Source organism: Balaenoptera ricei, chromosome 10 (assembly GCF_028023285.1).
Source record: "Balaenoptera ricei isolate mBalRic1 chromosome 10, mBalRic1.hap2, whole genome shotgun sequence".
Classification (NCBI taxonomy): Eukaryota; Metazoa; Chordata; class Mammalia; order Artiodactyla; family Balaenopteridae; genus Balaenoptera; species Balaenoptera ricei.
In genome coordinates this window covers 105228009-105241952 of record NC_082648.1, presented here as the reverse complement: position 1 = coordinate 105241952, position 13944 = coordinate 105228009, and the positions used below count along the sequence as shown (strand labels likewise).

Below are 13944 nucleotides of genomic sequence, written 5' to 3'. Positions count from 1 at the left end.
CTGCTGGCTGCAGTCTTCTGTTGAGCCTATCTGGTCAATTTTTCGATTTATTTCCTGATATTGTACTTTCCTCCTGTAGAACTGCTATTCTGTTGTCTTAATTTCTTTGTTGAAATTCTCTATTTACTCATTAATACCACATTGTCTTTTAATTATTTGGACATCTTTATAAGAGTTACTTGGAAGTCTTGCTAAATCCAGCAGCAGGCCTGGCTCTGAGTTGGTTTCTACATCTGAATTTTTTCCTGAGTACACATCACACATTCCTGCTCCTTTGCATGCCTGATAAATCTTGGTGGAAAGCTTGTTGTAAATAGTATGTTGTGGGCACTCTGAAATGTCTGCTGTTTTTCTGAGGGTTGTTGGTTTTTGTTACAGTTGGCAATTATTTTGCTTGCCCTCAGAAACTGTGAAATCTGTCTTCCCCAAAGTGTGGAGCAGCTGATGTTTCTGCTTAGGGCTTTGTTTTGTGTTGTTTTGGTTTCCAGCTGTGCTTATTTGTCTCCTGACTCCATGTGTGCATCCTACACCTATGTGGTCTAGCGCTCACCTGAGGATTTGGGCAGAGTTCATACTCAGGTTTGGGGGCTTGCCCACTTTCTGGGTCTCTGGTGTCTGTCTTCCTTGGCCACCCTGTGTTCCTCCTTCTGACGCCTCAAGCCGGAGACGCTCCTCTCTCGGTGGCCTGGATCGTGCAGGTTGGGGAATGTCCTCGGTCAAAGTCATGGCCTTCCTAAACACATCATCACAAATAATGTCTCCAGTTTCTGCCCCACGGTCCTGTGTTGCTTAGTGGTCAGCCAGGGGCTCGGGCAAACCTGATGCTCAGCTTTGGATCTGGACCCATTGGTGCTCTTTGCTCACAAAGGTCCTCCTTACATTCCCTGCTGCCCTGCTGCCCCGAGCTATGTCACCTGCTGCCTCACGCGCCAAAGCTGTGTTTTCTATCACCAAACCTGGGGTTTTGGGAGCAGCCCCAGGAAGAAAGCCACAAAAATGCAGTTCTTACCTGATCAACAGCATTCTTTCAAAAGTAAATTCTTCATCATTTCTTCCTGCCTTTATTCAGTGCTTTCAAAGGGTTGTGCTGGGGAACTGAATTCGGGTTGTGTAGTTGTTTTCTTGGGAAGAGTTGCCAAACCTCACCATCCTACCACTACCAACATCCCACGTCCCGTAGTCCTTGCTCCTTCCTGAACCTCCAAGCTTCCACCTGGGGTACTTTCTTTCTTGTCTCATCCTTTAGTATTTCCTGAAATAAGAGTCTTTTAGCAGTGCATTCTCTCAGTTTTAATTTTTCTTCAAGTATCTTTATTTGCCATCGTTTTCAAAGTGTACCTCTACTAGACATAGAATTTTAAGTTGGAATGGTTGATTTTTCTCCCCCAGAACTTCCAAAGTAACCCACTGCTGTCTGGTTTACACAGTCTTGTTTATCCATGGCCCTCGTGTGTCCAGCACATGTACTGTCTGATGTTTCCTCTGCTGATCTCAGCTGGGCTCACGATGGTTGTCAGCTGGGCTTGGATGGCCTCATGTGTTATTTCGTCCTCCTGTGGCATCACCTAGACTGGGTCACATGGTAATAGGATGTGACAGCATCAAGAGTGGGAAAATTCTAAGAAGCCAGTGCCTTTTAAACGTTTGCCTGCATCACATTTGCTGTTGTTCGACTGGCCAAAGGGTGTCACATGACCAAGCTCAGCATCAGTGTGGGGACATGGGAGTGTGAGCCAAGGTGGCTGTCATGGCAACGATCCACCATGGTGGCCCCATGATTCCCATCCCCAAAGTCTTCTTCCTTTAGGGCTCCAGCTCATGGTCTGGGGTCACTCTCTGTCCCCTGGTGTGCCTGGTTGATTGTTTGTCTGCATGTGTCCAGGGCAGGGCATGCTGTACGGCTCCACTCTTGATGCTAATGGCTGTGATGCACATGCCATGGAACCTTCCAGAACCCACAAGCTGGCTGGGAAACTTAAGTACAGAGGAGTCAATCCACGTTGCTCACAGGGCTACCTCTCCTTCACCCAGGGCCTGGCCAGGGACTGTTGTACCCTCCCTTGAAGCCTCAGCTGACTGTCACCTCCCCTTTTAAATAGGACCTTCAGAAACAACCCAGCAGGCCACGCTCACATCCACACTGAGATCCCCCAAGGCCCTGCGTGCAGACACTCAGTTTATTCCACAAACATTTGAACATTCACTTAACAGGTGTGGTAAGAGCTGATGGTCACCAGGCTCTGGAGACGCAAGAAAAGATGCAGCCCCTTCCCGTGGGTCTTTATGTCCAGGAGACTGGGGAGACGCATGTGACCCTTGGGCTGGGCAGAGAGCGGGGGGGAGGACCCTTGGGGAGTCCACGTTTCAAGGTGGGAAGAATCTGATTCCCTGAAAAGCCAAAAATGGAATCTGACCAGGAGAGCGAAGGCAGAGTTTAAAGAGGGCGTCAATCTGAGACACGTGAGGGGAAGCGGGTAAGGAAGCTGACACACGTGGGGCTGTAGGCAGCTTCCCTCCACGGGGGCTCCGTGTCCTGAGGCTCAGCTGAGGCTGCGTTCTGGCCTTGATGCTGTCTCCACGCCTCTCCTGCTTCTCGTTCAGATGCTCCGGTGTGGCTTTGAACCCACAGGATGCAGGTTGACCCACACAGTCTCTGTGCTCTGCATGCCTGCACCAGGGAGTGGGTCCTCGGCCCTGGGTGCTCGGGGGTCCGTGGCCACCCTGATGCTCACAGGCCCACCACCCAGCTGGTGATCTGCTTGGGCCCGTCTCTTGGTGGCTGGGAGGATGGTCTTCTCTTAGAATTCCTCGTGCAGGCAGGTTGCCGTTCACTTTATGAAGAAGGAAAGGGTTGAACAGAGCCCAGGAGCTGATGCTTTGAATGGGCCTCTTGTTTCTGCCAGGTTGTGCTGGGCGTCTACAGCACAGCGCGTGGTGGTGATCCTGGGGGTGTGGCCATGGAAGGCCTGCCACGTGTCCTGCCTGTGCTCTGCGCGGGTGGGGAAGCGACCAGGGTCCGTGCCCCGAAGAGGTCACATCAAGTCACGCCTGGCATGTCACCATAGGACAGGACATCACTCAGGGCCCGGTCTGGAGGCTGTGCCATGAGCCTCAAAGAAGCAGAGTGCAGGTCTAGACCGGATTCTCAAAAAGCTTGAGTGGGAAGGAAAGCAAAGCAGAGACCCAAACTTCGAATTTCAACCAATCCTAAAAGAAGGCTATTCTGGGTTTCAAGGCTTTGTCTCAATCAGATGAGGACAACTTACGTCGTGATGGGCCCTGACCCCCGCATCCAGCAGTGGGCTCCCCTCCCCTCCCCGCGCTGACCCTGATGGAGACGACATTTACCCATCTGCTTGGTGGGGGGCTGCCTTCCCCGGGCCTCCCCCTTCCCTGCAGCAGAGTCTGGACCCAACAGGGCCGACATTTCATCTGCTCTGTTCCCCGCCGTCCCCCAGCGCCAGGGCTCATCCACGCTGGGTGGGCTGCGGTGACAGCACAGGTGAGCGGGTGAGTGAGGGATTCCTGTCATCGGGGAGGCGAGTGCAGCAGATGCCGGTGAGAAGGGGCAGGCCCACCAGAGGCGGCACCCAGGGGAGCGTCTGGGAGCAGGGATGGCCCCTTGGGGAGCGATGGCCACTGCGTTTGGGTCCCCTGTGCCTCTTCCCTACAGCATCCTTCCCCCTTCTCACATTTTCTTTTCCTTTTTGGAAAAACCGTAGTATCTCTGGAAGTCCACCTCTGACACTGCCGTCCGCGCTCCGGGGCTGATTCTGTCGCTGGACGTTTCTGGGATCCGGGCTCCTGGGTCACCCCGCTCTTTGTCTTCTGGTCCGTGGGACTCATGGTTGGGGGACATCTCAGGAGGGTCCTGAGCGGGCGAGTGGAAGGTGTGTCCCTGCAGAGGGACGCTGGGCTTGTCTCTGCCACCCACTGTGCCAGGCCAGGAGCACTTCTATGTCACTGAGCCCCCAGGGAAGCCCTCCTCCTCCAAGACAGGCCAAGCTCAGTGTCTGGGCCCAGGACCCCTCCTACTGTGGACACCAGATGGGGCCTGACACAGACACCGGGACACTGCCACACATCATGGACACTGCCACAGACACACACACACCCAGACATTCACACATGCACAGACACACACACACACAGATGCACAGACATGTACAGACACACACACACACACATTCACACATGCACAGACACACGCACACACACATTCACACATGCACAGACACACGCACACACAGATGCACAGACATTCACACATGCACAGACACACACACACACAGACATTCACACATGCACAGACACACGCACACACACATTCACACATGCACAGACACACGCACACACAGATGCACAGACATTCACACATGCACAGACACACACACACACAGACATTCACACATGCACAGACACACACACACACAGATGCACAGACATGTACAGACACACACACACACATTCACACATGCACAGACACACGCAGGCACCTCGGAAGATCAAACAACCACGGGAAAGCTAATTTTGAAAACAAAAATTTCCCTGACAATCTGGCAGGGCAGGATCCTGCTAACATACACCCCAATTTAGTGTCTGAACACAATTTTCACCCACTGCTCTGGAACATTTGCATTTTTATTGTTTCCCCGGCAGGTATTTCCCTGGAGCCTCACTGGAAGGGCCTCCAGAACAGCACTGACCAAGCAAAGCGAGGAGAGGCCCCAGTGCCGGGCTCCGGGAGCTTCGCTCAGGACCTCACACCATCCCCACACGGCGGAGCCTCAGGGCATCTGCACCTGGCTGACCAACCCCCCCCCTCCACCATGAACCCTCCCACACCCATTACGCAGGCTATTTCCCCAAAGGGATGGGCCACCTCCGGCCTCAACTCACCCCCCCAGATGACTGAGGGGCTCTCACAGTCATAATTCAGGGGAATTTTACGAGCCCCAAGCAGAAAACTAAGTTTAATTATTTGAACGTCAGAAGCTCATTCTCTCCGGGCGACTTAGGACGGTCAGCCTCCAGCCTTGGGGGTGAGATCGGGCTCCGATTTAGGCGTTAAACGGATAACGTGACCAAATAGATTTCATTAATGGATCTGTCATGATCGCAGCTCATGATGGGAGCTCGGCACCAGGAAGTGACAGCAGCCCTTGGGAGACGGGGCGGGGGGGAGAGTCCATCGAGCTGGCAGCCACGCACGTTCACGATCCTGCTGCTGGGACCAGCCCCCCCCGCGGCGTCCGCCCTCTGTCCCTGCGTCCCCTGGGGTTGCTCTTGTCCTCCTTCGCGCAGCGGCCCAGAGACCGTGGAGGCATCTGGAGGACCCAGGGCACCTGCTCAGGGCGGGTGAGTCGCTGGGCCCCTGAGCGTCAGAGGACTTTCCCTGTAGGGGCTCCAGCGTCCTCCCCACGCGTCCTGCATGTTGAGGCAACTCCTGGACGATGTGGGTTCTGGGTACTTGTGTCCCGCGTTCACGCCCCTGACCCCTAAGCCCTGAGGCTGCTCTCCCCTCCTCCTTCAACCATGGGGCTGAAGGGAGGCCGCAAAGGGCTGACGGGGCTCCCGCTACCGTCCGTGTCAGCGGGAGCCCTGGGCCCTGGGCTTTCGGCCCCGACGCGGCCCCTCCCGCCTCGGCCCCGTTAGACTGTCTCCCAGTGGGCCGTGTGCCTGAGCGTGTTGGCTGACGTGGCTTTTCTGGGGCGAGACTGAGCAGGCACGTGGGGCCAGACCTCTGCACGTGGACATGGAAAGCCCGTCCACCTCTCTCGGGAGGGAGTCCAGGCCGCCTGTCTGCCCGGCTTGGTGAGGCCTTATCCCTCGGGAAAGGTCCTGGGAAGCCCCGGCAATGGGGCCCCAGAACTGCAGGGGCAGCAGGGCCCATCCTTGGAATAGGGGGCCTGGGCCTGGACACGCCCGCTGGGCCACAGCCCGCCACTCAGGGCAGTGCACCTGCGCTCCCCGGACAGGGAGGGGAGGGCTTTGCTCCAGGGTTTACGGCCAACCTCTGACTGAGGGCTGACCTTGCCCAAGCCTGGGCAGCGTCAGACCAAGCTCCCAAAGGAGCTTCCGAGAATGACTCTCCTTTCCCCTCTCCAAGGAGCGTCAGAACCCCGGCGGTGACCATGGGCTCAGCATGAGTCTCGGTGTCTCCCTGGCAACGGGAGCTTTTCCTTCCTTGGTCTTCCCAGAAGTGAGGCTGGGCTCCAACGGGAGGGTCGAGTTGTGAGGTTTGTGTGGAAGGCTACCATTTCTACGTTTAGAGAGAGCTTGTGACCGAAACGCTCCCCTTGACCAAATTTTATCAGGCCCCCAGAGTCCTGCGCTCCGCCAGACCTGGCCTTGGGATCCCGTGTGCTTTCTCGATGGGCCCCATCTTAGCTAGAGTCCTACTGAGTGAGCCTAGAGGGACCCCCACCTTCGCCGACGTGCCTACAGCAAGAACCCCCTGCCCCCGGCATCTCTGGTCCTGGTCTCCCGTCCACTCTGCTCCTTGGCTGTAAATCCCCAGCCGTCTGCTGCGTTGGGAGGGGAGCCTGACTTTGCCTGTTGCCCTAGTCCTCCATGAAATCTTCCTGACTGTTTTCCTACGCGTCAGAGTAACTTTTCCTTAACGCTCACTCTCTGCAGAGCCGGTGAAATGTAAGGTGGGGGCACCTCCTCGGACGGCACCTATGCCGCTTCCCACGCTCACGTCCCACCTTTACGACGGGACTGGATAGTGCAGCTGGCCTAGATGGGCGCCTTTCAGGCTCCTATTGCCCCAGGGACGAAGGGCGACGTCACATGCAGGTCCATTGTGTGCTGCCCCAGCTGCAAGGGCCCCCTGCCCGCCAGCCCCACCAAGGAAAGAGACGGATTTCATCCCTGCAGCCCTGGTGGAAGGAATAAATGAGGTGACATCTGTAAAAGCGGAAAATTAATATTATTTTAAAGTAATTCCATGACCCTGGTCACAGAAGGAAGAAATAACAGATATTTCAGATGCAGTGTGGCCCCTAAAGATGCCAGCGACTAAATGGAGAAAATATATACGACCAGGAAACTAGACAGCCAGCCGGAAAGGCGGCACACGCGTCCTTCGGGGCAATGAGACTGGGGAGGCCACCCCCCAGGTTTAGCAGGGATGCCCAATGCCCCAGGCTGGGACCCCAGCCTGAGTGGAGAGGTGGCGGCTCGTGTGCTGGGTGATCAGGCCCTGCCTTTGAGGCCTGGGGGGCGGCTGAGAGACAGAAAGACACACAGACCGCTGGAAACAGACCAGGGGCTCTGAGCACTCACCCGCCAGGAGCAGCGGGGAACACGGTGCAGCGCTGACTCACCACCGTCACCGCGGCACCTGCAAAGGCCTGCACGCTGTCCCCTGTCTGGGAGCAGCCGAGTCCCGTCTCCACGTGGCAGTGGCCCCCGGGGGCAGGGTGGAGGGCGTGAGCAACCCCCTTGGAGTGGGTGCCTGTGAACCTTCATCTTAGTGTGTGTGGGGATGGTCAGCATGTTCGGGTGGGGAGAGGAGAGTGCCGGGTGGGCACATGCGGGGACGCGTCTGTTGGGGGTGGCTGCTGTCCCCAGCTGTCCTGAGGGCCTGCACCTGCGCTGAGCAGCCCAGACGCCCGTCCCAGCCCCCCTCCTCATCGCCCCCGCCCTGGGCCTCTGAGCCCACTTCCTCCCCCCCCCCCCCGCCCCCGTCTGCCTTCTGTAGCCCTTCCCCCGGGGCTCACCCACCCCACCCTCTGCAGGAGCAGACAGGGGCCCCTCCTGCACCCCACTATGGCCTTTCCCTGGGCTGGTGGGCCGACCCAGGCCACTAAGGGAGCAGGGCCAGCGTGCCAGGAACCTTTCTCAGCCCTGAAGTGGGTGCTCTCCACACACCCAGGACGCTGTCGCTGGTTCTGCGGGGGGCACGGTGCCCAGCATCAGTCAGATCGGCAGGGCGGGCAGGACTGGCAGAGGCCACCACGTCTTCTCGCTGAGCCCAGCGCCCTGGGAATCTTCGGGAGCCTCCCGGCCCTCACATTCCACCAGGGCGTTTCCAGAGAAGCACACTTTCTGTGGACGCCCGCCTCTCTGGGCTATGGTCAGCTCAGGACAAGGACGGCACAGGTGTCCCCTCCCAAATGCCAACGTGACAAGTTACTGTGGCACGTGGGACACCAGCAGGAGAGGCCTCGGCAACATGGGGGCTGCAGTGTCCACTGGGGTCAACTCACCCCAGGCGTCCTCTGGACCGACGCGACGCCTCTGGGCATGACCTGGGGCTCCTGGACGCTCCTCCTCGGACCCCTGACTTAGAAGGTGCCCAGAACATGAGGGTGACCGTGAAAACAGGCACGTGCACGCGCACATGCACACACTACCTACACGGGCTTGTACACACATCCCGGCTGGCCAGTCCGGGAACTGACCACGGAGGCGGCGCCTGGTCACTGTAGCGACGGTGACGGTGGGGCCCACGAGGAAGCCCTGCTCGGACCCTGACCCGGAGCTGCACTTGCCCCACAGCCAGTGCCTGCAGCCTGGGTTCACGTTAACACCCTCTAAGAGGCAGAGCCAGGATGCAGGCCAACAGGTGGCCATGGAGACTAGCCGCTAAAGGTGGCCTCAGGACCAGGTTCTGAGAGACGGAGCGGCGCACCGGTGGCACTAATCACAGAATCGCCCCTAAATAAACACGCCTCCTATTCTCTAAGGGCTTGGGGCAGGAGGGGAGAGCCCTATTTACGGGAAGGTTGGACTTGGACAGGCGGACTGTTTGTTCCTGCAGCGCCACCTGACCGGTACACACCCTTGGATCCGGTCGGAGACGGTGTCCGCTTTTACGAGCCCTGGTGGCCCAGAAGCTCTTTTCTTTTCTCTAGCTTCACGATTTTGTTTTTCCCCCTGCTATGCCCAGAAGTCTCCGGAGTAGTGGCTGTGTGTGTAGCTCTCCGGTGGGCCGCTTCTCCTCCTGCACATGAACCCCCGCCCCTTCCAGCTCACTTCTCCGTGTGGACAGAGGGAGGAGGCGAGGGTGGGCCCCTCTCCCCATCAAGCTGCCCTGCCCTGTTTGGGCCCATGGCAAAGCCCCCAAGCTGCTCCCTGAGGTGTAGCCCCCGGGGAAGGCCCTTCCTGGCAAGGGCACCCAGGCCCCCTCGAGAGGGGAAGGGCCCACCTGGGGGTCCCTGTGGCAGCAGCTAGGTCTGCATTCTGTCCCTTTCCCTACCTCCCAGGACAAGCCCGGCTCTGTGCCAGAGGGCGGGGGTCTCCTTACTCCCTGTAACAGCTCCAAAGGCCGGTGAAGTCTCCTTAAATCAAGCGCAGAACTCGAATGGCCCACGGCCCGCCCCCCCGGCCGCAGGTCCCAAGGCTGACATTTTATCAAGAGCAGTTGGAAACAGGCAAGGCCTCCCCCAATTCACGCACGCCTGTAGGTGATGGATTCGGAACATGCCTAAGAGTGCTCTTTGGAGATCCGAGCAGATTTCCCGGGGAAGGGGACCCTTTAGACCAGAAGGTCTCCTTCTGGAGCCCTTGAGTGGGGTTCTGCTCCTGGAACCGGGGGCATGTGCGGGGAGGGCCTGGCTCACGGACCCTGGGGGAGGGCTGAATGGATGGGGCTGTCAACTTCCCACTGGCTTGGCCAGGAGCACGGCGTCCCAGGGGATGGTAGTTGCGGGCCAGACGCTGTCTACGCGCCCGGGGCCGGGCTTCAGGGAGCATCCTTGGGGGTCCGGGAGAACCTGGAGGGCCCCTGACAGCATCATCACGGTGGGCCTGCCTCCCGGGAAGAGGTCCTGCCTCCCTGTCACCACTTGTGCCCTGGGCTCTGTCTCCACCAGCCGCGCCGGCGACAGCCCTGTCCCAGGACGCCGCGGCCAGCGAACAAAAGCCATGCTTATCAAAGGAGTTTTTCTTTATTTTCATAATTTAGCTAAATCAACACAAAACTGAATAGTGTAAAACAAGGAAAAAAAAATGCTGTAACATATCAAATCTCCCAACCTCCGCCCTCGGAAGGTGTCTACACCCACTGTCAAAAGGAACAGGCGAGGGGGGTGGTGGTGGGGACGCCGGCGGGCAGTGCAGGGGTGTGCTGGGCCGGCTGACCCTCCCGGGGCCTCCCTCGCTGCCCCCGGGGTGAGCCCAGGCCGCGGAGCTCGGGGCTGGCCAGCTCGGGACAGCACGGTGTGCAGGCCGCCTCCTCTGTGATGACAAACCCGAACCTCGGCCAGTCCTTTTACCCCAGGATACACACACCCATAAATCTGTGGTGACTGAAGGTAAACTATATGCTCGTGGACATTGAAACGGGTCTCAAATAAATGGATTTTCTCTCCTGTCTTTAGTCTATGGGTGGCTGGAACAGCTTCTATATAGTTTTTTTTTTTTTCTTTTCCTTTTTTTTTTTTTTAGTAGCATAGACCTAGCATAATACTCCTGTTAATTGGACTCTTAGGTAGCATAGTTCAGCTGAAACTCAGGAAAATAAAGGGACCTGGCAGACGGTGGACAGGGGAAGGTAAAACGTAACTGTCCCTTATCCGTGGGGCCTGGTGACCCCGCCTTGCAGGAGGGAAGTGGGAAGATGGGGGCTTCGCCCATCCCCCGGTGTCTCCACCCATCCCCCGCTGTCTCCACCCTCTGACATGAAGACTGAGAAAGAGCAGGGTGTCCGCTTGAGAAGCGAGGCCGGCCACAAACTGCCCTCAAGCTGTATGAACGTGAGAGGGGTGAGAAAAAGGGAAACAAAATCCGTTGGCAGAAGCGTGATCAAAGGACTGGACACTCCCACAACAGAGCCCCAGGGGGCAGGGACCACCCAACCCAAACCCAGTAAAAGGCAAGTGGCCTTTCCGCTGGCACCGGCCAGCATGCCTGTGCCACCCCAGACCTGGTCCTCAGCTCGCGGCCCGCAGAGTCCTGCCCCTCGGCGGTGCCGGGCGCCCCTACGTCCGGGGATGCCGGTCCCCCTCCCGCCCACCCCAGAGACTTCGCGAAGCCCCAGCCCCGGCCCACGTTTCAGGACGGCCGGGGCCACCACGTGAATTGTTAAATAGGATTTTCTACAAATATACAACATATAAAAACTGTTAAATATATAACTTTCGGCTTTGCAAAATACATTTAATGATCTCTTTCAAACAAGTGTTACTTTCGCTTTCTTTAATTTGCTTTCTGGAGCTAAATGGTGATTGGATGAGACAGCAGTCATGGGAGACCCGACATGCTCTTGGCGAATCCTGGATTATCCCACTATCAGAATGGAGCTGCAGAGAGGCGCGTTTAACTGGTTAAAACAGAAAGTGATTTTAGTACGAGAAAGTCCATCTAAGTACAGGGGAGCAGGTGCGCACAGCGGGCCGTGCTCCCGGCCAGGCGCGCCCGCGGGGTCCACGTGGGGACATCGCCGGCCGTGTGTCCTCCGGCCACATCCTCCGGCTGCTCAGGGGGCCCCGCAGCGTCCGTGGGGTGGGTGCCTCTCGAGCGTGTCTCTGCCCCCGTGCCCCCCAATCGAACCCAGGGACTCGGATGGTACGGACGAGTCCACGTTAAAATAGATTTTGCTCTTTGGTCTATTGAATATACTGAAAGGATAAGAAAATAAAAGCGATTCGGACAGTCTGGGGCACAAGGAGAGGCCACTGCTGCGCCCGAGACTCAGTCCTCCCCGGGCCCGGCGCTGTCCTCCTCTCTCGGGCTGGCTGGGCTGCAGCTGCCTCCTCGTCCTCCTCGTCTGCGGCCGGGAGGGTGGCCAGGCCAGGTTCCAGGGACGCCCGGTGACGCAGCCCTGCTGTATGTCCCAGGACTGACTCCTCGGGGCGGCCGGACAGACTCAGCTCGGGCGGCCGAGGAAGCAGGCTGTCCTTGACAGGCTAGAGAAACGGAGGGTGGGCGGGCGGCGGAGGGTGGGTGGCATCCACGATGGACTGAGGATTGTGGCCTCTCCAGGGAGCCAAAGTCACTCCTGGGGCCCCTCTGGGGCTGCGTTTGTCAGGAGACCTGAGGAGCAAAGAAGAGAGCCGTCAGCCTCCGCAGATACCAAGGGTTCCCGTCGGGAATGGCAGGAACCCAGAGATTGTCCACGAGGCTGGCCTCGCCCGGACAGCACACTTAAAAGATGCCAGCAGACTTGCTCGAGGACAAAAACTAGGTCTCGGACCCCAGTGCTGGAGGAGAACCCTATGCTCGTCACAGAGGGCGGCCCGGGGGCACCCCCTTCCTCTGGGCTGTGGGTGGGACCCCGCCCTTGGCCCTGATGGGGGGCCCGCACTGGAGCTCTGTCAGCCGCCAGTGTGAGCTGCGTGTCCTCCGCCCCGTGCTGGCCAGGGCCTCGGGTCTGGGCTGCATCCGGCTGTTTCCCTAACCGTGTCTTGCTCTGTGCCCTGTACACAGCAGGTACTGCATAACTGCACAGAGCAGAGTGAAGGAAAACGTGTGTCTCACCCCTACAGAGCCCCTGGGAGGCTGCAGAGCTGGGGTGTTCGTGCTGGTTGATGAGGCCCCAAGCACCCACACCCAGCACCCCAGAGTCCCAGGAGATGCGACACAACAGGCCAGCTCGCAGCCGTGAAGTGACGTGAGGGTTCCAGCCTCTGCTCTGGGGCAGCGGAGATATGACGTGGAAAGTGACGGAGACAGGAAAGCAGGGAGTGTGGTTCCCACAGAGCGTCACAGCCTCAGGTGGTGGGACCCGTGTCCAGCAGCCTCCCGTCCCATGTCCCCGCTGGACCACTGGCTCCCTCGTCCCCTAGGGTGGCCCCAATTTGAGGCAGGGACCCCGAGGCCTGGGGTCCCACAGACAGTATCCTGGTGGTCACTGCCTTTTAGGACCCGGGGCCTGGGTCAGGCGCATGGGGCTGCGCTCCCCGTACCGTCTCCCGGCAGGCCCAGCTCTGGAGGGAGTGGACGGTGTTCTGGGGTCCCCACAGACGCCATGGGGATGGGACACAGCGGGTGTGACGGCCCGGGAGGGGCCCCTCCAGATGTGCTGGGGGACACCTCCCCCAGAAACCCCCTCCCCTCTCCCTGCAGTTGCTCCTCCGCCTCCGGGCTGGTCCTGCGTCTACCCCATCCGGCCTGAGCCCCAGCCCTTTCCCACCTGCCTGCGCCCCGGTCACACTCCACCAGGCCCCGCCCACACTCCACCAGGCCCCGCCCACGTCGCCGGCCCCTGTCCCTGTCACGCGGACCACGCCACGGCCTCCTGGCTCCTCCCGAGTCCTCAGCCGCCAGGCTGTCCCACTCGCACGGACCCTCTCCCCAGGCCCCACCCTGAGGGCCTCACCCTGCCTGTCTGTCCCGTCCTGCCCTGCAATTAGCCGTCGGGGGCCGTGAGCCGGGCGAGCGCTGTTGACATCTTCACGGTCTTCCCTCGGTGACCGGCTCGGGGGGAACGTGGACTGACTGCCTCTGGCCTGCCCTCCTCCAGGACAGACAAGGCCCCTCCCCAGGGGGCTGGGCGGCACCTCCCACCCCAGCTCTGACAGGGCCTCGGCACTGCATTCAGAGCACCTGCAGGGACCCTGCCCTCTAGCTGCAGCCCCCAGACAGCAGCCAGGAGCCAGGAGGAAGAGCACCTGCCGGACAGGACTCAGCGTGGCCTCCCCTCCTCCAAGCCCGTGGCCCTGGAACCCCGAGGCCGGCACCGGGTTCCAAGGAGCAGCTTTGAGGACCGCAGGTTCCCCCGAGGCCCCCGCCGGACCGTGCCGTCTCATCCCCAGCTCCGTGTGCAGCCCACACACGCGGGCGCCCCGAACGCACCAGCGGTGAGGGGGTGTTAGCTGGATTTAGGTGTTTCAGGCCCAAGGACACCTAGCAGGTTGATGGCAGAGCTGGACCAGAGCTGAGGGTGTCCAGGGAGGGTCAGAGCTCTCTGCCCGCAGCCCCAAGGGACTCAAGGCTGCCTGAGGCTCCAGGTTGGCAGGTGCCCACCCACTCGGCAGGACTAGGCCCCCCACG

The 13944-nt window shown here is 59.2% G+C and overlaps 1 protein-coding gene across 2 annotated transcripts in view; it reads right to left on the bottom strand.

Moving 5' to 3' along the window:
- Window positions 1-11048: 11048 nt before the first annotated feature.
- Window positions 11049-13944, bottom strand: part of TAFA5 (TAFA chemokine like family member 5) — a 196104-nt gene continuing 193208 nt past the window's right edge. For both annotated transcript variants that reach the window (XM_059934902.1, XM_059934901.1), the window contains exon 4: window positions 11049-11985. In XM_059934902.1, the coding sequence (XP_059790885.1) occupies window positions 11977-11985 (9 nt within the window). In that variant the 3' untranslated portion in view covers window positions 11049-11976. The remainder of the gene's footprint in view (window positions 11986-13944) is intronic.